The sequence below is a fragment of the Wyeomyia smithii genome, chromosome 2 (genome assembly GCF_029784165.1).
Source record: "Wyeomyia smithii strain HCP4-BCI-WySm-NY-G18 chromosome 2, ASM2978416v1, whole genome shotgun sequence".
In the NCBI taxonomy this organism is placed as follows: Eukaryota; Metazoa; Arthropoda; class Insecta; order Diptera; family Culicidae; genus Wyeomyia; species Wyeomyia smithii.
This window is the reverse complement of record NC_073695.1, coordinates 56,489,049-56,513,310: the sequence shown is the minus strand read 5'-3', so window position 1 is coordinate 56,513,310 and position 24,262 is coordinate 56,489,049. Positions and strand designations below refer to the sequence as shown.

At 37.5% G+C, this 24,262-nt stretch overlaps 1 protein-coding gene across 5 annotated transcripts in view; it reads left to right on the top strand.

The window, feature by feature from the left end:
• LOC129723132 (sodium channel protein 60E) overlaps nt 1-24,262 on the top strand; it is a 380,238-nt gene that overhangs the window by 321,509 nt on the left and 34,467 nt on the right. For 3 of the 5 annotated variants that reach the window (XM_055677122.1, XM_055677124.1, XM_055677120.1), the window contains exons 10-20: nt 7,332-7,466; nt 7,545-7,751; nt 7,866-8,037; nt 8,159-8,325; nt 10,038-10,179; nt 10,365-10,453; nt 16,078-16,203; nt 16,266-16,436; nt 16,513-16,706; nt 16,785-16,887; nt 16,988-17,116. In XM_055677122.1, coding sequence (XP_055533097.1) covers nt 7,332-7,466; nt 7,545-7,751; nt 7,866-8,037; nt 8,159-8,325; nt 10,038-10,179; nt 10,365-10,453; nt 16,078-16,203; nt 16,266-16,436; nt 16,513-16,706; nt 16,785-16,887; nt 16,988-17,116 — 1,635 coding nt within the window. The remainder of the gene's footprint in view (nt 1-7,331; nt 7,467-7,544; nt 7,752-7,865; nt 8,038-8,158; nt 8,326-10,037; nt 10,180-10,364; nt 10,454-16,077; nt 16,204-16,265; nt 16,437-16,512; nt 16,707-16,784; nt 16,888-16,987; nt 17,117-24,262) is intronic. The other 2 variants (XM_055677123.1, XM_055677121.1) reach the window with 1 other exon arrangement.

The following is a 24,262-nucleotide window of genomic DNA, read 5'->3' as shown; positions in this document are numbered from 1 at the left end:
CATTACGTCAAATTTCATATTTTATACTTCAATTACAACATCAATATTTTAGAACCCAATGAGTGAATATAAATACCTTTATTGGATTTAAGCATTCATGTAAATCTATTTTTACTAATAATAAGTTTGAATGAGAAAGGCTGAGTCTGACCGCTAGATGGATTAATTTAGGTTTTTATATTCTGATGGGAAAATTCAGTGAATTTCCTAAAGTCATTCTTTTCATTTCCAACTTTTGACGATCTCTTGTTATTATTCAGAGATATCAATTGAGCTTGAGCTTTAGCTGGAACGACCGCACATTTCGTAGTTGCTCCGATCGATCTGTGCTAGTGAAGTTGCACAGGGAACCACGTATATGACTACTCGGGATTAGTTTGTCATCTTCATTGTGCAACAATTCAGTAGCTACCGCTTTGTAAAGATCGGTAACGGCGCCGGCCACGTCCTTACGATCTCCAGGCTAAGGGATGATGTTGTAAGGGAGGAAGTGTAACAGCCGTTGTTGTTGGAGACCGAGTTTACCTTTGCATCTCCACTACTGCGACGGAAAGGAAGGGTTGTATCACCGTGGTAAGTGACGAAATCGAACAGTGTTGCGCGCCAAGTTAGCTCATTACGAAGACGAACGATGAGTATCTCTCTCTTCAAACATCGCGAAAACCATTCATTTCTAGAAGCATCCAAGTGTTTAAAATCTGTCAATTAGTAATCACGATTTTACTCCAGCGAGCAAACGCACTTGGGTAGACGCGGTTCTTTGAAAAGTATACGTTCCATGGTCATTAGATTAATCACGATATTTATTGACCGAACGAAACCTACTCCGATATGCGAAGCGCTTATATCAACGCGCGAGCAAGCTTCGGCTAAACGGAACCGAGGCCGAGTTTTTATTTGCATCTCATCGACTGCGTCTTTTATTATTTTGTTGCTTTCTTGTCAAACGACGCGATCCTATTCGAACGACGCGCGTTTAAAAATAATCCGCCACTTGAGGTACCCAAGTATTTAAATATTTGCCTATCACCATTCCCGAATATCTTCCAGAACGCACTTCAGTTCATTCACGAAATTCATCGATCGAACGAAACTTACTCCGACCTGGCTAAATGGTCACCGTGAGACATGAACAGTTATCCGGGTATACCTCGCGGTGTCGCCACATTTCGAAATCTCATGATGAGCAGAGCTCACCCGGGTTGAAGACGCGTTAAAACCACTAGTTAGCGCGATGCACGAAGTATTCACTCACACTCACGCAACCTTGCTGGCCTTACAATTTTCAATTTTAATGCGTGTATAAATAATCACTCCAATGCAAAAAACTCTGTATTTTTTACTAAACCTTCACTTTTTAACAAGTTTGGCTTGCCCTCACTCACACAGATTTCTGGCAAGCACTCGCGGAAAATGCACTCAGCCGCCGAAAAAAATGGCTGCGCCCATGAATTAAAGCCACAGCTCAGTTGCCATATATGATTATTAGTGGCAACCAAAACTGCTCATGATTTTAATACTTACTTTTTCTTCACTTTTACTTTTATGGCGACAGATCGTTAAGATCCTATGCCGAATCCAGAATACGTCTCCTCAAAACTCGGTCTTGGGCTGCTACTCTCCAGTCTCCCCTTACACCCGCTGCTCTGGCATCCTCGTCGACAGCACACATCCAGCGCGTGCGCGGTCTGCCACGAAGTCATCGGCCTCTATCCGGTTCTCTGCTAAATATTATCTTTGCCGGTCGCTCATCCGCCATCCGTGCTACATGGCCAGCCCACTGTAACCTGCCGTGTTTCATCAGCTTGACAATATCAGCGTGTTTGTATACTTCGTACAGGTCGTGATTCATGCGCCTGCGCCACACATGATTTTAATATTGACGTTATTTTGTCACTTTCACCGGTAGTACGAAACCGCCTAAGTTCGTACCACCTTTTCCTCCACCCTTAATAAATAATCCACACTTAATAAAATTGCGATTACGTGACGGAAAGACTAAATAAATAAAATAAAATGGAATCGACATATTGCACGACTTTACAGCAACCGATAACAATAGCGTAATAACGATAGCGTAATAAATCGACCCGGAGTAACTGAAAAAGCACAGGTCGAGTGCTCGCAGTAAGGTACTAAGTACTAGTTAGGCCTACTCAACCAGAAATCTTCATTGGATTCTGAGAGGGTGCTGCAAACATTTGATGGTGTAGGCACAAAATTCTTTAATACACAGTTTGAACATTGCAGCACCCACCAAAAAGTTTAACACCACCAGGAACAGGCGGCTTCCTAGACAGTTGCGGTCGTCAGCAAACTTGTTCGGAAAGTTATGCGCTTGATGTACAGCTTAGTGCATGATTTTCTCCTTACGTGGCACTAGTGTGCATGCAACAAACTGATAAACATGCAGTGGCCAGCTCAGTTTCCAGACTTGAATTCAATTGAGTTGTTTTGAGATAAGCGAGAGAGTCAAGTTAAGATGATGCGACCCCGAAATCTTAAACATTTTGTTGATGCGTTTGCAACAGACTTGGAAAGGCATCGAAGAAACGCTAGAAAAACTTATTCAGCGTTTGCCCAGGCTCTGCAGAGCCTTAAATAAGTAAATGGAGGGTTTTGAGAATTCGAAAACTATATTTTAGAACACACTAATAAAATCAACCTGTATTTCATGTCAACTTGTTGTTATATTGTCTTGTTAAAATATCGTCGTCATCAGCCGCAATGAAAGAAATTCAAAATAAAACAGTGTAAAGCAATAGTTAAAACGAAAATTGAATAAAAAATAATTCTAGCGCATAATTCTTTTTAGAAATTTTAAACACTGAGTTGCTAAATATTGCAATTTTCTGAATAGTTGGATAGAGATAAATTCAGCTCATAACACTTCAAACTAAACACACAATATTGGAAGTAGTGGACTTATTTTCTACCATAGTGTCCATAAACCACAAACCCCTGGCGTCCTAACAAGTTTGCTAAAGACTGCATCCAGGTTTGCCAATGGTACAGTCTTTTTTTACTGTCTTCTAAGGATGTGTTTGCTGTTACTATTTGTTCGTGATACCTATTCGCACTGGCAGTCCGAGAGTCACATTAAGAACGCATTGGCAACAGAGCATCACAAAAGGAAACGAAAAATGTACTCCGTGTGTCGAATCGGCATTATTTGGTGGATGCCTTTGGAGTTGCGAATGTAAAAAAGAGAAGAAGCTGTTTTTTTATACAGACGTTCGTGTCCACACTACACAAACAGCGCGTTTCGGTAACAGGCTGTCGGCTGTTAAAAAAGGCTTTGGGAAGAAGAAGCGTAACAACTGCTCGGCAACTCACCGACAGCCTTTGTGCAAAGAAAAGCAAACTCGGCAATAAAGTGGCTGTGCACTGAAGGATGTGTGTATCGCATACCGAATGCTATTACAACCACACATGCCATCGTCGACACGGGAATAAGGTGAACAGCAAAAAAACATTCGTGTATGGGAAACTAGACGGCAACGTTATAGTCGCAACATATCTTATCTGTCGGGTGTCTTTATTTTGCTAACACCAACAGTGTCATAGAGGGTCGCTCACGGATGTCATCAGAAAATTAAATTGAATCATTGAATTTACGAATTTAAATAAGTAGAAAAAACTAAAAACTTCCTACACACTAGCACCACGTTGTGGCAGAATTCCGAACTTAAATACCATCCAAGCAGAAGCCCTTGACCTTCTGAACAACTACTCTCAAGAGTGATATCGCTGATAATAGAAGGGCAGAATGCAGCAAACACCCGGGCGATATCATAAAAGATCAATGTTTCTGGTCGCAGTGATGAGTACATACAGGAAAAAAAATGGCAGGATTCGATAAATTAGGTTCCATACTGTCCGCCGACAGTAATCTCTTGACCTTCTGAGCGACTCTGCTGATAAACACAACTGTCTAGGTTATCGGAATCACGAGATAGAGTTGATTGAATCTGACATTTCAGTAAGCTTTTTGGCGTGTTGAAATATCCAAACTGGGATTAGCGAAACGATTCCAAACCTATGTAACCTATGTAAATTTTCATTTTTACGGCCAGTCCGGAGCGAAAGAAGAGCGGAAGTAAAATACGAAGGGCCCTGCCAGTCGTTGCTATCCATGTTCACCAGGTTATTTTTACAGTTTGGCCAGTGGCACCAACCTCCCAACTGCGTGCGCTTGAAGCGATGTAGCCACTATTGCCTCGGTCTTCCTCTTCAGCATCCTTTGGAGCTTCTCATCGCTCAAGTCCGTCGACCGTTCGAAACCGGGTTTTTTTCGCTGCTTTGATTCTTGTCCAATAGTACCAAAATAGAGTAGATGCCGAAACGGGCGTATCCGGCGACTACAAAGTGTTGCACGATATCCGTTTTTGACGCGGCAGGGTACCGTTCTTCGAACGCGCTCACTTCTGAATGAAGAAGTTTCACTGTTTTCATCACTACGGTTAGAGTTCGAGTTAAAATTTTCTGTTGACTCATGGGTTACTATGATTGATTCTGCATGGGTTGTTTCGTTAGGTAAAGGTAAACCCATGAAAAATCGACAATTTTTGTGCATTTCTTAATGCAAACAATAAGGTTTAACACTTTTGTCTTCTCGAAAAAAGTGCGCGGTAATTTTAGGTTTTGAATATAGGAAACATTGCATTTTTTTGGTTTTGTCCTATAATTCCGTGTGGGTAACTACCCACAGGGATAGCTTCCGAGTTGGTACCACCGTCCTGTTGAAGACGTTATGATCGTTCCCGTAGAGGTCCCGAACAGCCGGAGCCACAACCTTCTCCAGAACCTCGTTCTTATAGTACGCGGCGTTGATTTAGTGAAGTATCAGTTTGACTCTGTCCAGCCTCTTCTTTGTTGTAGCCTCCGTTACCCTGTAAACCTTGAAAAATTGTATTCGTTCTTATTGAACACCCTGTAGATAAATGAGACTAGAGACAGAATTAATTGCAAAATTACATATCTCTAAGCATGGTCGAAAGTGCCTCAAAGAGATAACATAAAGTTTAAGAACAATGATTTTGAATTAGCCTAAGAAAATTTAATAGTGCTTCTGCTAACAAATAGAAAAAAAAACATATTTTATCTGACACTCTTGAAAGGTTCTCAATATGTGCTTAACATGTCTAGAGAACTTAGAGAACGCCACAAAAAGAAAGGCCACAACTAAAATGATTCCAAACTTATCTCAAATATAGCTGACAACGACTTTAAAACCAGGATATTTCTAGAACTTTTGTTATGAGCCAATGTATTTTTTGGAAAATTTCCTTTATTTGTAAAAAAATATCCTTTCCAATGAGGAGCTGCGTAGCCGCAGAGTTACAGAGTCCGCTTTGTCAAGTGAAAGGTCAGGGGTTCGAATCTTAGTAGAATTAGGCCATTCGATGTCAAAACTGGACTTGAAGTATGGGTTCATTCTCAGGCTCCCCACCACTTACCCTTCCTTTACGCTGAAATCTATAACACCTTTGCGTGACTTTCTCATATGAATACATAAGTCCCTCTTATTAATAAAACTGGCAAGAAGGACGCACTACGACACTTCTCCACGGAATTGTAATTGGTGATATTTGGCAAGAGGAACGAGCATCGGTATAGTAGAACAGTAACGGGTAAAAGGAAAAGTATCACATTACACACAAGCACTGATAAACAATAATAATTAGCATGCGGGATACATCAGACACCCGGGCATATCTCACAATAGATCTACAATTTTGGTCGCAGTGAGGAAGTCCATACAGAAAAAAAATCATTACCATCTCCCCCTCTTCGCAAGCGTGGACTTTTGCGTATCCCCTTCCCCCCTTTAACTTGTCCACGTGGAATGTGGACAGTCCCCAATGAATTCCAAACCTTGATTTTATGGTATAGATTTTCCGATAAGTGCATTGCTTTTAGACCAGTTTTCATCTTTTTATTTTTGCAAAGCTGTTAAAAATCTTCGAATGAATTTTCGGACAGGGTAAGGGCTGCTTTACGGTTTAATTTTGTCATTCGGGTCCCTACTAACATATCCGTAGTTTTGAAATGAAATAAAAATAAAAAATTACCCTTCTTGGTAAATCTGGTAATTCATTTACGGTAATTGACTAGGCAGATGAATATGCTGTGGTTACCAAAATAAATCTTTGGAAAAATTCGCTTCACCTCGTACTTTTACGTGCGAAGAAAGAGGAGAGAGATGAGAAACTCTCTCTCATACTAATTATTTACTACTACAAAAGATCAAAATAATGGTCGCAGTGGTCCTAATCTTACAGAAAAATCCTTTCCTGTAGAATCTTCTACACTAAAAAGAGGGGCCACACAACCCTAAATCCGGCCATGAGTGTAATCATCAACCTTAACAAGTTCAAAGTTAGCTTGAATATTAAGCCCACCCGTGAGGATTTCGCGTAAAAGCGAGCATGAGATGGATTGAGTAGGCGGTATTTTGAACCAACTTTTCGCTGGTTCACTATTAATAACAAAGCCAGTCTTCATGTCGCAAGTTTAGGAAACATTTTTACTTTCGATCAAATCATTAGTGTTAGAAAATTATTTAGTGTGAGGAAGAATCTATGCATCTGAAAACGACACATTTGATTTACCCACACTTTTCGCAGCATACGTCCCTATTAAACTAAAACGTAGCCTTACGTCAAAAACTGCGAAAATATAACTCTGTAAAATATTTCAGACAAACTATTTATCCCCACTACAGTACTTAGGAATAATGTGGAATGTAAACTAACACGACTTCAAGCACAAAAATAACTAATAAATCACTAGGATAGCTGAAATACCATGTATTATTATACATCCACGTTAGTACAAAATATTGGCTCGTTTGCAATCATACCAGCAAACTGGGAGGCCCTTCGGGATTGTTTACTAGCTGACCTGGGCTGAGCAAACTTAACCTCGTCCAACTAAAGCTTGTCCGTTCAAAATCTATAAACAATGGGCTATGTGTTTTTTCGGCTCTCGATAGTTACATATCTACAGATGCAGTACATCCTGTCTCTATCCAATCCAACTAGCTACACTATACCTATAGGACAGCAATTTCAGCTATTCAATAAAACATTATTGAAACGCTGCACCTACACAGTTTTTGATTACGCTACGAAACAATCATTGCCATTGCTTGTAATTAATTTGATGGGTGATTGGTAAATTGGAATAATTGATTTATGTGAAGTGAGTTATAAATGCATGATCGACAAATTATTTTCGGTGTAAAAAGCAGAATGGAATTCAGTAGAGGGTACTTTGTATCAATTGCAACTAATTTTATCGTCGTTTCTCTTTGCATCTCCTTGCAGGTACTAGCGGCATGTGGCCCAATGAGTGTGTCATTTTTTACCGTCGTAGTATTTTTCGGTTCGTTTTATTTAATCAACTTGATGTTAGCCGTAGTTGCTCTCAGTTATGAGGAAGAAGCGGAAATTACCAATGAGGTAAGTGTCAGGCTGGCGGCTTTATTGCCTGGCTACTTATTACCGACAATTAACAACATCCGTTTTACGCTCCGCCAGGAACGACGGAAAGACCTGATCGACCATCGGGATGATTCCACTTTCAGCTTCGATCCGGCTAGTTTGAATATGAAGCAATTAAGCAAGCAGCATCGGAAGAAACTGGACGCCCGGAAGGGAGTTTTGCTGGCATCCTATTCGCGGAAGAAAACCCGGCGGAGAAAAAAAGGCAAAGAAAACTGCGATGGACGGAACGAGAACAATTATGTAAGTCATCAGAACCCATCACCGTCGCTGTGGGGTATTGTGGTTGATTGAGAAATTTTACAATAAAATTTTATCGTTCGCTATTTTATCGGATTTTTCACCGCTTTGTCATAGTCTAAAAGTCGCTCAGTGACACCGAGTCCCAGCCAGAGTCCAAGACACAGCATAGTGAGACCACAGGCACTAGCACTGCAGCGAACGAAAGGAATGCTGGCGACGACGCCGAATGTGACGCCCCCGTTGCCACCCGCTCAGCACCAGAATCCGAACACCTTGCACCCTTTAGGTGGGTGGAAATTGTGAAAAATAACTAACCACAACTGAACACTGAATGCTGTTGTTCGATAGTTTGGTTATTGGTATGGTGCAAACACACAATCACTTGCTTAATTAACTCTTTCGCACAGGTCCCCACTATCGAGGTCAGCTGTTACCGTCGAGTCGCCAGGCCAGCTCCAATGCCAGCGAGGGTGGCGTCAACAGGGAGTCCTCCCTGGACGATTCCGGGGTGGTGGATGATCACGAGGAGCAGGACGTCATCGGTACCGAGCTGGTGCATCCCGCACTGGTAGAGGTGAGTCTTGTGTGGGACACTTTGGCAACATCAGTTATCTCGGTCCTTTTTATTCCTGGCTATTCAGCACTTGTTTTCAATTGTACGTGAGTAGAATACAATTTTTTGCTACGGGGGCTGCTTTTGAAATCGAATCAATTGTTCAATTCCCAACACTTTTAATTACGGTATCTTCGATATTTAATATATTACTAATCACGTTTTTTGCAAGCAATAAATTAGAGACTTTGATTTATGATTCACTCTAAATAATTGATTAGATATACATTTGATTGCGAATGATTTAGCTTGATTCCTTTACAAAAAAAAATATGTGGGTCGTATCCGAAGCATAAATGTCAATTAAACAGATCCATCTGTGAAATATAGATTCAATGAACAAAAATCTTATTCTCGATTATACTCTTTCGAAAAGTGTTTCTTGCAAACTAACTACTTTTCATTGCTTCAAATTTAACATTTTTCATGTGGAATGATCGACAGGTCGCAATTTGTTTTTGATAACTGCATATTAGCATTTCAGGAGCAGCTCAAGGGTAAAATGTCTGGTGTCAGTATTATTGCAATTTCAACATCAACCTATAATGAGAACCAGTTTACATTTTAGTTGAAATCTTCGTCTTCGTAAAACAAAAAACAAGTTTCCATTACTGTCCTCTAGAATGGCGTACAGAATCAATTGTTCCCAACATTCTCGTCCTGCCACGCAAACAATAGAACAATTCGTTACGGAAGCACCCAGAGCAAGCAGACACCAAAAACTGTTAGAGGGCGATTTTTTTTCAAATTTTTCAAAAAATTAAAAATAAATACTGGCATAAGAAAAGCTTCCAGACAATGAATCACTTTCGTGATTCATTTGCGTATCCTTCGCATTCCCCGCTTTTAGCAAAGTACACTCCGGGGCAAAACATTCGCTGGGCGACCTGTTTCCATTGTCCTTTTGTTGAAGAAACTTCCAGCCAAAGGGCACGGATAACATTTTCCGTCCGACCAGCTGCATAATATCATTCAAAGCTATCTCGGAATATGCACACGGACAGTGGTTTTACCACTGTAAACTAGCTTTAACTGCCAACGACATATGAAAGTAAATAGAACTGTGCTAACTACTAACGGGGACGTTCTTATTGCATGCAGCGTAACAAGTACTCCCTGAGTGTGCCATCCCTTAGTAAAACGTATTGTAACGAAAATGACAGTACGTCTCCATTCCAATTTACACAGCGGAACAATCAAAAATCTGTAATTAAAAACCCAAAAAAAACCTGCCTTGTTCAGTTTTCAACCATTCAAATTTGCGCTGGACGGTGTTGCATAATAGCTGCAACAATAGAGTGCCATAAATTCTGAGATCAACTAAACAATGGATTGCTTTCTTCTGTTGAACTAATTCCAACAGTAGTGACTACTGTGGGAATAATTCAGGCTGACTTGGACGTAGAATCTACTTTGAGCCGGAACCACCACCCTCCCAAACAAATGATGGCTGGTTGGTCTATTCATATTCACCAATTTCCGCTTTCCAGCCGGCCATCAACTATCACACAAATATAGTTCACACCTCCCAAGTTTAATCCCCCGGTTTCATTATGGCTTTTCGACTGAAGTCATCTATTCTATTTTTTTTTTGTCTAATCCTGCCGTTTCATTGTTTTCCTCGCTGGCTGGCTGCCAACATTGGCCCGGAACTCGGAAATATCACGCTCCAGCAGCGAGAGGTAACACCGGTCACATTAGCGTTATCACCGCGGGAAGTTAGGATAATAAAATGTAACGGTAATTTAGCGAAGGTTAAAAAGCCCAACGTTTACGCCCTCCACCCGGAATACTTGTCGCAAATTGTTGTACTAGGTAAGTCGCTGCGGGAGTTGATGGTGGGGTTTTTTCTGGTTTAGTGAAATATAAACTGTTACACTGTCATGAACTGTTTTGCGAATGGCGCTGAAGGGTTGTTAAGCTCCTCAGGAATGAGACGCTTATGTTGAAGTAATGACGGGATTGCCTTGTTAATGTTGTGTTTTTCTCTCCCTCTGCAGACGATCTTCCTGATAGAAATTGTGATAGATGTGTTCAGTGTTGCATTAGCTACGAAAGGTGGTTGCAGTTTCAAAATTGTTTATTCAAAGTAAGTACTTATATCATTCACGAGTCTTGCAGTTTCCCTTTCGAAAATGTTATTGTATGCATAACCGTGCGCACGGGGCTGGTTTCTGGATGAAAAGAATGCTGTTTATGAGAATGTTAAGAAGAAAATCGAATGGGAGCCTAATAAATTATATTTACAAGTTAATGTTATGAACTTCGGCAATACTGACATAGCACTACAGAATTTCTAACAGTGCTGAGAGGTAAAACTTGAATTAACACAGTATTAGTTCTGTCGGAGGTTATACAATTTTTCAAGGCGCAAGAAATTATTAAGCTTTGCCTTATACGGTACAATTGAGTTTAACAGTTCTTAAACAATCCAATCCAAAAACCGAAATCTAAAGCAAATTTTAGAGTAGTGAAAACAAAAAACAACAAAAACGTTAATAATTTCAGAGCCAACGATAAAAAATCTGATAAAATATTAAGAAGGTAAATAAAAAACAGAAAATAATATTGAGCAAACCTTAAGAAATTCAATCAAAACATTCAGTTGAATGAAAAATATCCGAAAGGATCGGACTTCAGCATTTTTAGGTCGGCCACCTCACCTGACCTGCCCTGAGAGGACTAGCTGGGCCGGTACAAACACGCTTCCCCGCAGTACGGACCGATTTTAGTACTGGTGTTGAGGCGTGGGAGTTTTAAGGGTAGTCACGATGGAGAGCCTATCGTTTCTCGAGCGACTCAAAATTGTGTGTGCTAGTACAGTAAGTTGATGATTCCGTCTGGTGCAGCTATCCTGCTATAACATCAAAAAAGTGAAATAAAAATAGGAGAGTAAAAAAATATAGAAAGTTGCAAATTGATATAAAGCAAAATTTCTAAAAATCTTCGTCAGGCACTTTGAAATCGTATGCATTAACAGTTAAATTTACAAAAATCAGCAACCGAAAATATAAAACGATACTTAACCAGGGATGAACAGAAAGTTTCATTATGAACAAAAAGCAGGAACGGGAAGTACCTATCGAAATTCTTAACTGGACTTCAGTGATGGTCTGGCTTAATGTTTTCCAAACTCGTACCCGACCTGAACCCGATTTTTTTCGGTTAACCTATAAACTCACCGTTATGCATGAAAAGTTACTAAAATAGGAAGTGTTTAACTTTTGTCGAATTCTTCAGAACTTTTACGATTTGATATTTAGCAATCAACTTCTAAAAATCGTAATATAAATATAACACCTCTATGTCTAATACACTTGAACAAGCTTCGAAATGGTCACGGTCACGGTAGAACCACTTTTCAATGCGATAATTGTCTTCTTTTTCCTATGACGGTGGTAAGGCTCGATATCTAAATACATTCTTGAGCAAACATTTAAAACGAGTTCTTGCCACCACGATGTTTTTTACTCAATCGTATTTTGGCATTATTTCTAGAAATGAGAATTACGCACGTTGTGTGCGGTGATTTTGGAAATTACCTATATCATTGATCTTGTCATAATATTTCTCAACATAAAAATAACAAAGTGGACAGCAGAGGCCAAAATAGCATCGCCAAACGAATGACAGTGTGCATCTCTTTGATGCGCGAGTGTACAATGACCATCCTGTCTTTTGTGTTAGAGGTGACGGTTGTTTTACATTTACGAGCGAAAGCCTACTGTGGCGCACGCTAAGGTATCAAAACCAAATAAAAATGCTGACCGTTTACAAGCCTGCTCTTGAATGTGCTTTAAAATGAAATGTTATAAATTTCGCCCAAACCTTAATATTTTTTTCAACTTCTTAGAATGTTTGTTTTGTAGTGCGTTGACGGTAAAAGCCCCTCGTTCGAGTACCCGTTTTTGACACGAACTGGATGTTTTTCAGAAAGAGTAATGAAACTTAGTTGTTAAATGTTACAGGAGTCGTTTGCGTTTACTGCTTGTGAGACTTCGGAAAAAGACGCCTTTTTCCTGAAATTTACACCTCAAATGAATTCCAATCTTTTACGGGGTCGGAAACCCCGTTTCTTTTTTATTCAATCATGTAAAACGAACAAATTTTCTTAAAAATCTAAATTAGGCAGATTCACCGATTTTTTTAATTTTTTTTATTATAGACGCTTTAACCTTACGCGTCATTCGCGACTTAAAAATCACCGATAACCGCTTCTAAAGGTAGAATAAGTGAAAAATGATCCGTAATTAAAGTCAGTACCGCCGAAATGCTTTTCTAAACGCCAAAAAATATCCAATATAAGCCAAGAAAGGTAGAAAAAAGCTTCCAAAAAAGATAAAAAAGAAAATAATTCCTAACCTAACCTTACAGCCGCCGAAATCACTTTTAACAGACACATAATATAATTTAAAGTTATAATAATAATCATCGAATATCGCTCCAAGTCTTAAATAATAAAAGACAAATGACTCTAGAGGTCATAATAGAAAATAATTTTGAATTGGGATCAAAAAGATCTCAAATTATGTTCAGAATGGTTTTCCTTCTGTTTAGAATGGGGAAGCTCCGTAGCCGTAAATTATTTCAACATGGGCTTATTCTCAGGATTACCGCCTGTGTGTCAGTATCAGTAGAATCGTATCACTAGCCCCGCAATTGTCCTGATAGCATACAATTAACTGTGAGGTCTGTGTATAATAAACAAAACATCATGCTTCGAATCGGCATGTAGCATCGAGGCTTTGTTTTGCTTTGTGGGCTCATTCTTAGGCTCCTCGTATGAAAAGCGTAAATTATACATGAACTTGTTCTGAATTCAGCCCCTCCCCCCTTTCAGTGGCCTCTCTCCTATGTTTTAAATGCTTTTGGTAAACTCTAATGTGTAAGGAACATGTATGTCAATTTTGGTGAATATCGGCTTAGGCGTTCCGGAGATATGGTAGAATGTGTACATATAGACATACAGAGATTCTAAGACAAAAAAATGTTTTTTTTCAAATGCATACAACCTTTGCTTGCAAATGACTCTTATTTTTTTATTTGCCTATTAGGGTACCCAGCCTTGAAATAGGGTGTTGATAAGTTTGATTTTGTGTATTTCCTAGAGAGACCAACAGTTTTCAAAACGTTCCGCAACGATTGGTCACGGGTGGTGGCAGAAAACTCTTCAGAGATTGTTAGTAAATACCAAAACCTTGAAATTAAACGGGGGCCCAGCCCGGGAGCTCCTGAGCTTCATATCTTGATTACTTCAGAATGTTAAAAAAAGGTCCGAAAATGTCTAGAAAATTATGCTTAAAATGGATAAAAAACGCTTCTTAAAACCTGAAAAATATATTAATTAGAATTAACCCAAAATGACAAAAGCGCTTGTAAAGGCAAAAAAGGTCCCAAAATAAGGTAAGAAAGGCGAAAAAACATTTCTGAAGGCCAAGTAAAACGTTGAAAAATAATATTATTTTAAATTAAGCTTAGAATGGCGAAAAAAAGTCCTGAAAAAAGATCTTTTGATAGGGCGGAGTTCTGGGCTGTTGAGAGGGTTGTAGTCTTTCGGTACCACAGCCGCGTTGTTCGAACCTTTTTTTCCACAGTGGCAGCTCGCCAACTCCGGTCAGAATACCACAGATCTACTATGTTGCTTAACGCTTGTATTAGAAATGGGTTTTTCGAATGGTGATAAAAAACCCCAAGACAGATAATTGAGTTTAATAAATTTCCCATGGAAGGTAATTATATTAGCTTACTTGTGAAAAAGCTCTGCGAGCGGCCTTCCAGCGGTTAACCGGAATATTCGCCATGGCGGACAAATACATGTGAGTCGGCATGTTTTCAATTTCGTTCTTTTATTTTCCAATTCCTCCCCAGTTTTCGCGACAAAATTAGTTGATCTTACGCTTCAGGTGTGCCCAGAAATTCTCGCTGGACGGGTTCGCCGACTTGGGTTCCATATCGATATTCAGCCGCTCCGTCTCACAGTGGTCGGAGGCTGGCAAAAAACCTCGGTTTTTCACGTCAATATTTTTGATGTTTTGCAATTCTCCGAAGATTCTCAAACTGTAAATGACCTTTTCCTAAAGTTTCATGACAATTTGTTAAGGTATCGATTTCTAAACGCACTTTGAATGTTGCTATATCAAGCAATTTCGCTGATTTTCATGTTTGGCACAACTTTGGCTTAACTTCAAACACCTGTAACTCCCTCAGTTTTGATCCGATTTTGATTCAACAAGTTTCATTTTTAAGAGGAATTTATGTACTTTTTGGTAGATATTCAAGACTTGCCAAAAATACAACCAATTTCTCAATCGAGGTGGAACATATTGCAGGGAAGCCAAAAAAACATGTATTTCTAATTTCAATACTACCGTACAATCTTGTGAAACAGTTCGAAACGATCGGATAGCCAACAATCAATGGGAAATTTATTGTACTTTTCCGATTTTTTGGTCCCGTTTTGCACATCGTTGCTCATAGAGAGATATTTTGAAAATGGAACTATGGAGACGTATGGCTGTCAGTTGTAAAATATTCAGTTCCGTATATTTAAACCAGAGGTTTTCAACCTTCTTTATTTCATGCAGCCGTTTTTGATAATTTACACAAGCTTTTCCCCCCTATCGGCACCATGAAAGAAAAGCTGTAGCAATTAAAAAATATAAGGATTTTTAAACTTTAACTTTTAACAGGTTTCAAGCAGGAGCAGGAGAACACCAATACACGGGCATACAATTCAGCATCTCTTGTGAAGGTGTGTGTAACGAACAAGCACAAATAATGCGCATAAAACTGCTGCATAGGTTTCATTGGACACTTAAGAAAAAATGTCGCACCACCGTCAATCACAAAAGCGCATTACATGTGAAATTTTTCCACTCGCGGGCAAATTCCCCCCCGGTTGAAAACCGCTGATTTAAAAAAAATGATTGACTGTGCAGTATATGGTCAAAACACCATGCCGGAGACAGGGAGATTGCGGTATATTTTTCCAAATCTGTATCATATTTCCAGTTCGCTTATTTTTCGTTCTCTCTACTTCACATACTGTCTGCTTAATGAACTAGTTTAAATGAATAAATTAATAAATACCTTAAACTGGGGTGACTTTGATCACTTTTTTGATTGTATCTTAAATATTTTCAGAATATACTGAAAACAATATTGTTTGATATTTTTAAAATAAGTACTGGTATGCATTGAGAAAGATTCAGTCACTACTTCAAAAGTTTAGTAACAATTTTGCTGTTTTTAAGTATGCTCTAAAAGTTTTACACCACCAGCATACATTACGAAGGAAAGTTGTATAATATAATTAGAAAAGCCGGCTCTCTAAGTGTTGAGAAGTTGTCGAAAATAATAACCTGTTGTTAGAAAGCAAACTAAACTTCGATTTGGCAAAATTCATTTGAAATTAATCGAAACTGTATAAATAAGATAGCAAATAATGAGCTTTGACAGTCAGAAATTATTTTTTCTCTCAAATATGAAATATTTGAAGTTTTTTATCAGTTGAACAAATTGTTTGTCACTTCTCCGGTAGATTATAGAGAAACCGGCGAACACGGCAAACAGTGCAAAGATATTGTTATATGTACTAATCAGTCGGTACGAGTCATATCGAAACCATCCTCCCATCCAGGAGCGATAATTCTGCGCACGGTTATACCTCTACGTATAAGCATAATAATACCTAACTATTATCTTATTCAACAGATTGTTAAGGATCCACTGTTTGAATTAGGGATCACACTATGTATTGTTTTAAATACATTGTTTTTAGCGTTAGAACATCATGGTATGAATGCGAGCGTGCGCGATGCATTAGATATTGGCAATAGGGTAAGTGTCTAACAGTTCGCTTGTCAAATAGCCTTTCAATCATCATCTTTCCTTACTTGCAGGTTTTTACATCGGTTTTTACACTCGAGTGCATATTGAAAGTGTTGGCCCTGTCGAAGGATTTTTTCTTATGTGGCTGGAACATTTTCGATCTGATTATCGTTTCAGCCAGTTTGCTTGACCTAATCTTCGAGCTAATGGAGGGCCTAACCGTGCTACGAGGGCTAAGACTGGTTAGATTACCTCAAACAACGAATAGTACAAGTTGAATTCATAGCTTATATTTTTGGTTACTTTTTCTATCCACAGTTACGGGTACTGAAACTAGCACAATCATGGACGACGATGAAGGTCTTGCTAAGTATTATCATATCCACAATAGGTGCTCTAGGTAATTTGACGTTCGTGTTGGTGATTGTTATCTATATTTTTGCCGTTATCGGAATGCAATTGTTTTCTAAAGACTACACACCAGACAAGTTTGCGCCAGATCCGGTGCCAAGGTATGAGCGTTTATACGGAATCAAACTTGTACCCCAGTTTGCATAATTTGACTCCAATTGATTCTTTGTTAAACACAGGTGGAATTTTAACGATTTTTTCCATTCGTTCATGATGATTTTCCGCATCCTGTGCGGAGAATGGATTGAGCCACTCTGGGACTGCATGCGAGCCGAAGAAGAGGTAAAATTGCAATCGTTCTAGTTGTTGATAAACGAATTAGCATAAAACTCTTATACTGAGATTTTAATTGATTTTACTTTTGTTTCAATGTCATCCGCAGCAGGGAGCCTCGACGTGTTTCGCAATATTTTTACCAGCACTCGTAATGGGAAACTTTATGGTTCTCAACTTGTTCTTGGCCTTGTTGCTCAACAGTTTCAACTCGGAGGAACTTAAATCTAAAAAGGAGGTAAGCGTTCCGAATCATTCTGCGACACATTTCAACCGAAAAACATTCATTAAATACTTCACACCACTCCTACACAATCGTCAGTTCACGAACAATTTACGAACTCATCACAGAAAACTCAACTGGTTCCGTAATCAGTCACTAATTTAATTTCATTTCACACGAATGGCAAATCTATCCTACTGTCGCGATTGATCGTTAGATGTGTTCCACGTAGAAAAAAAAAAACAAAAAACAAAACATTCTCATCTCTTCCTTCAGAATATTGATGTCAAACTAGAGTACTCTACTATTAGATGTGAAATACCTTAAATAAATGCACAATGTCTTAGCATTTTTATTTGAAGACCAATAATTTGCACTGTCTATTCCGATTGCTTTTATATACATTTGAATTGAATTGAGTTCCATTGGGTCACGCCGAAGCTTCAAAATGATAACCGATGCACAAAACGTGCAAGAGCTGCAAGTTTAGCAATCAGTTTATTGTCTGCTCAACAATAAACCATTAACTCGAAAATCTATCGGTTTGCCGGAATGCACAACTAAACCAGGGTGCTAAATTCGTTACGATTACGGTACGGCACGGGTTTACCGAGACTTCAACAGTCCCGTTCAGCCAAAACTTAAATATATGGTGAGCTGGTTGTTAAGCCAGCATTTTACCCCGAGATCAACCTGGAAGGTGTGAACCAGAATACAAACGATCTAATTTCAAGCGGCTCTACTATGCCAATTTTCGAAGCAACCGTTTTTTCCTTCGCCATCCGATTATCATCTGGCTTTCCCGGCAAGAATCGAATAGTGATTTTCCATGGTACGAAAATATAAATGGATTTCCACACGGGTTCCTCAGTAAAATGCAATGCATAAATGTATTATCATATTTGGTAGTCTAATGATATGTTCACAGTCCATGCGTAAAGCTTTTTTACATGCTGCCAACGGTAGCGATGAAGGCTTTTTTCCTAATACCTCTTCGAAGTATTCCAATTGAATAATGAATTATAACATTTTATTATTAATTGCGCAACTAAGTTCACGATACTTGTCAATACATGTCGCCAGCAGTAAGTGCTGGACGATTTTTATCCAAAACGTGATGAATCAAGATTAGACATAAGATAAGACAAACCAGTTTGACACGTTAGTGATTTTATTGTGGTGCCGTATACTTTTGGTTGTGTGAAAATGTTTGATTTCGTGCTAAACAATCATAATTTGCGGGAATGTTACTTTTCTCATTTTATCCAAAGAAAACGATGGCTCAAGCGTATCGAGAGTTTAAAAAAGTTTACGGAAATGCTGCTCTAAGTAAAACAACGTGACGTATTTGATTACGTCGCTTTAAGGATGGTAATTTCTATGTTGGCGACTATCTATGTTGAACAAGGCCAAAAACCTTCGAGGACACTGAATCGAAGGAATTGCTAGATGACGATCCATGCCGAACGCAGGAACAGTTTGCTTCGGTGTTAGGAATTACCCGCCAAACCATTTCCAAGCGATTGTATGCACTTTAAAAATAAAGTTGCATTTAATAACAAAACAGCGAGTACTTAATTGCGCACATAATATAAATTACCATATTGTTTAACTTGAGATTAAAAATACTCTAAAGACGCTGGGGATGCGTGGCGCGTAAAAGGAAGCCGCGTAAAAAAAAGTGTTAATTCCGGAATCCGCGTAAAAAACCGCGTAAATTTCGGAATCCGCGTAAAACAACGCGTAAATTAAATTAACCCTAGTAACAATAATGGTTTTATCAAAAATTTATAGCGCTTAATATAGCCAAAACAACGCTATAAAACTTTGATAAAACCAGTTTTGTTACTGGGGTAAATTATCCAATTCTCACTTGACGAATGAGGGGACCACCAACTAGAACAAATTTATGTGTAATAATTATTTTTTACTGCGTTTAATCGACTAACAATAACACAAAAACAAACGATTTCTGAAGACCTCGTGTCACTAGCGGTCTGATTTCAGCGACAACTGCCCATGTAAGAGTAGTTAGCAATAAGCTCAACATCTGCAAAAAAAATTGGATTAATGGATAGAAAAATTAAATGCAAAGCTGCTTAACATCTCTATCAAATTAAGACAAACGATAAAAGCAATGAATGCGAAATAAGAAGTTCTCTAAAACAATAGAATAAATTTTCAAAAATAAACACAAAACAAAGTTGAAAATTTCACATATGACAAGAAAGTTAAAAAAAAAATTTCGGAAATGTTAAGAATATTAAGAACACAAAAAAGTGAAGAAAATTTCAAAAAGTCATGATGCTAAAGATGTTGATAGTAAAATATTTTTAAAATGCTGAAAATTTCAATGATGTCAAAAATGTCGAAAATGTCAAGAATGTCAAAAATCGTAAAATTTTTAAAAATGTCAAAAATATTTAAAATATTATTATAAATATTATTATAACCTAGCGAGACTGTGGATTCAAGGAAATAATGGAGTTGGTATTTTTTGTTGAATAGTATTGAAATTTAACAAAAAACTGGGTTTAATCATTTCACCAAATCCACAGTTTTGTTGAATTCACCGGAGGATGTTTTTTTGACCGTGATAAAATCGAAACAACACTATGCATCAATAATGTCAAAAGATGCTAAAAGTGTTAATAAATTCAAATATCTTCTTCTTCTTATTTCTGCTTGAAGCTAACTCCTGACAGCTTCAAAAATAGGGCTAATAACTTATACTATATACCCTATTATTTCTTTTAACGTCACTGTGGACTGTTTTAACTTTAAATATACAGTCGAATCCCTCTATAACGACACTTTTTAAAGTGACAAATCTCGCTATAGCGACATTCTCAACACTCCCTTCTATACTATACTAAAATTCTTCGTTTTATTGCGACATTTCGCTATCACGACAGTCCCTTGCAATGTCGCTATAAAGGGATTTGACTGTAATATAAACTCCATTTTAAATTTTCGTAGGAATAATACAACTTCTTTGTATAGGCAAATATTGTTAGTTTTAAATAAATCTGTTAGTTTTTCGAATTTCCCATCAAAGGGAAAATTTGACAATTCAAATGACATTTTCAAAAACATTAAAATTGAAATGTCACGCATGTCAAATATATCGAAAATATCTAAAATGTCAAAAGTCCCAATATTGATAACAATTTGAAAATGCCGAAAATGTAAATAATGTTAAAAATAAACGTCAAAAATAGTAAAAATGTCAAATATATCACATATAACGGAAATGTTTCATATGTCAAAAATCTGAAAACGAGAAAAAATGTCAAGAATATCAAAAATGTTACGACATATGTCAAATACGAAATATTTAGAATGTCAAAAATTTCTAAAAGCAAAAATGCCAAGAGTGTCGTTATGGACAAATATTTAGAAATGTCAATAATGTCAAAAATAGCGAAAATGGCGAAATGCCATATATATCGAAAATATAAAAATGTCAAAAATGTCACATACAGTCAAGTTTTTTTTACGCGGGGGTTACATACCTCGTAAAAAACGCGTTTGTTTGAAAACCCGCGTTGATTCAAAAATCTGCGTAAAAACCTCGTAATTCAAAAATCCGCGGTAATTAAAAAATTCGCGTTTATTCCAAAATCCGCGTAAAGTAAACCACTAAGAAAGGCTTTAGAAAAACACCCGAGATGCTCTAAGTTCAGTATTCAAAATTGTACTCTTTAATAGTCATTTCGGATCTTTCGGAGGGCGAAGGGTTTTTTTGACTAAGTCTTTTAATTCGAAATCTACAAAACATTTTTTGAATTAGCGCGGAATCGCGTAAAAAAACCGCGTTAATTCAAAAATCCGCACAAAAAACCTCGCAAGAAATCCGCGTAAAAAATCAGACTATATGTCAAAAATGTCAATAATGTAAAAACGTACAAAATGTCAATAATAAAGAAAATGTAACGAAACCAAATATATCGAAACATCTTGAATGCCAACAATTTCCAAAATTCAAAAAACCAAAAGTGTCGATAGTGACAAATATTTAGAAATTGCAGAAAATGTCAATAAAGCCAGAAATTACGCAAATTTCAAATGTATCGAAAATGTCAAATATATCGAAAAATTTCAAACATATTGGCAATGTCAGAAATACCGTGAAAAATTTCAAATATATTTGATAAAAATTCAAAAATGACAATAGATGTTATAAACGTCGAAAATGACAAAAATGTCATATATATTGAATCGGGAAACTGCCTAAAATGTAAAAACTTCAAGAATATCGATAATGTCACGGAATTCAAAAATACCGAAAATATCCAAAATGTCAAAAATGACAAAAATTTATAGAAATCAAAATGCTGAAAGTTTCGATAGTGATAAATACAGTCATACCTCGATATAAGGCAACCTCGATATAACGTAACTTTTACCTCGATATAACGTAACTTTTTAAAATATATTGAAATCGAAAATAAATGATACAGCAACTGTTTTGGGCTATTATGCTTCAAAAAAAAATGTTTGTAGTAAGTTTTGAAACCAATGAAACCGATACGAAAACTGTCAAAATGGTCATAAGGAAAATTTTAAAAATACTAATAGGTGATGGGAAATAGGTTTTCACGCATCCTTCAGTAACAATTCACAGTCTTGCATCAATTAAAAAATAATTTTTTTTTGCTTGTTGAAATTTTCTCTAAATGGGCGTAAGAAAGGTGTGAAAATACTGATAGGTGATGGAAAATAGGTTTTTGCGCATCTGTGAGTAACCACCAACAGTCTTGCATCAATTGAAATTTTTTTGCTTGTTGAAAATTGTCCTAAATGAGCATAAGAATGATTTAAAAATATTGATAGGTGATGGGAAATAGGTTTTCACGCATCTTTGAGTGTTCTCTTGTATCAATTTAAAAAAATATTTTTTTGCTTCTAAAAATATTTCTAAAAAGAAAGGTTTGAAAATACTGAAAGGTTATGGAAAATAGGTTTTCGCGTATCTTTGAGTAACCATTAACATTCTTGCATAAATTGAAAAAAAAATTTTTTTGCTTTGATATAACGTAACTCGATATAACGTAACGAAAATAAAAATAAAGTTACCTTATATCGAGGTACGACTGTACATCGAAAATATAAAAATGTCAAAAATGTCACATACAGTCAAGTTTTTTTTTTACGCGGGGGTTACATACCTCGTAAAAAACGCGTTAGTTTTAAAATCCTTGTTGATTCAAAAATCTGAGTAAAAAATGCGTTCCTAATTAAAAAATCCGCGTTGCTTCAAAAATCCGCGTTGATTCAAAAATCCGCGTTAATTCAAAAATTCGCGTTAATTCCAAAATCCACGTAAAGTAAACCACTCGGAAAGCTTTAGAAAAACACCCGAGACGCTCTACGTCCAGTATTCAAAATTGTACTCTTTAATAGTCATTTTGAAGGACGAAGGGTTTTTTTCTAAGTCTTTTAATTCGAAATCCATGAAACATTTTTTGAGCTAGCGCGGAATTGCGTGAAAAACGAGGTAATTCGAAAATCCGCATAAAAAACCTCGCAAAAAATCCGCGTAAAAAAATCTGACTGTATGTCAAAAATGTCAATAATGTAAAAACGTAAAAAAATGTCAATAATATCGAAAGTGTTACGAAACCAAATATATCGAAACATCTTGAATGCCAACAATTTCCAAAATTCAAAATGTCAAAAGTGTCGATAGTGACATATATTTTGAAATTACTGGAAATGTCAATAAAGCCATAAATTACGCGAATGTCAAATGTATCGAAAATGTCAAATATATCGGAAAATTTCAAACATATCGGCAATGTCAGAAATACCGTGAAAAATGTCAAATATATTTAATAAAAATTCAAAAATGACAGGAGATGTTATAAACGTCGAAAATGACAAAAATGTCATATATTGAAATCGGGAAACTGCCTAAAACGTAAAAACTTCAAGAATATCGACAATGTCTCGGAATTCAAAAATATCGAAAATATCTGAAATGACAAAAATTAATAGAAATCAAAATGCTGAAAGTTTCGATAGTGACAAATACTTTAAAAATGTCGAACATTTATTTGACACGGCAGCAATAATGTTCATAGATTCAAATGTCAGAAATGATAACTAATTCAAAAGTCAACATGTCAAAAACGTCAAAAATATCAAAAATGTCAAATATATCGAAAGTGTCAAAAATGTTAATAATGTGGAAACGTAAAATATGACAAGAATATCAAAGATTTCAGATATATCGAAAATATCTAAAATGTCGAAAAAAAAATTCTAAATGCCAAAAGTGTCGATATTGATACTTTACTTTTGAGGCGACTGACCGATTATCGATCCAGTGCCGAATCCAGAATACGTCACCATGTCCCTCGATCTTGGGCTGCTATCCTCCAATCGCCCCTCATACCTATTTCGCGTGCATCCTCGTCGACAGCACGCATCCAACGAGTGCGGGTTTATCTCGAAGTCGACGACCTCTATCGGGATTCCTGCTAAATATAGCCTTCGCTTGACGCTCATCCGGCATTCTCGCTACATGCCCAGCCCACTGAAGCCTGCCGTGTTTTATCCGCTTGACTATATCCGCCAATTTGTATGCCTGGTACACTTCATGATTCATGCGTCTGCGCCAAACACCATTTTCTAGTTTGCCGCAAAGGATTGAACGCAAAACCCTACGCTCAAAAACACCAAGAGCTCGCCTCTTTCAGCGTCCATGATTCATGGCCGTAGAGAGCCACCGGAAGAATCAGTGTTTTATAGAGTGCAAGTTTAGTACGGATTTGCAGACTGCGGGATCTTAGCTGGTTACGTAATCCGTAAAAGGCCCTGTTTTCGGCTGCTATCCGCCTCTTTATCTCACGGCTAACCTCGTTGTCACATGTCACTAATGTTCCCAGGTAAATAAATTCGTCGACTACTTCAAATGTTTCCCCACCTAGCACCACCGCAGCACCAACCTCCGACGGACTACCACGCACTCTGCCAGCCACCATTTATTTCGTTCTGGCAGAGTTAATGAAAAGCCCTTATCTCGCAGCTTCCCTCCTGAGAGGTCCGAAAGCCTCTTCCACTGCACTACGATTAATACCAATAATGTCGATATCATCCGCAAAACCTAGAAGCATGTGCGACTTCGTAATGATGGCGTCGCTTCTCTGCACACCA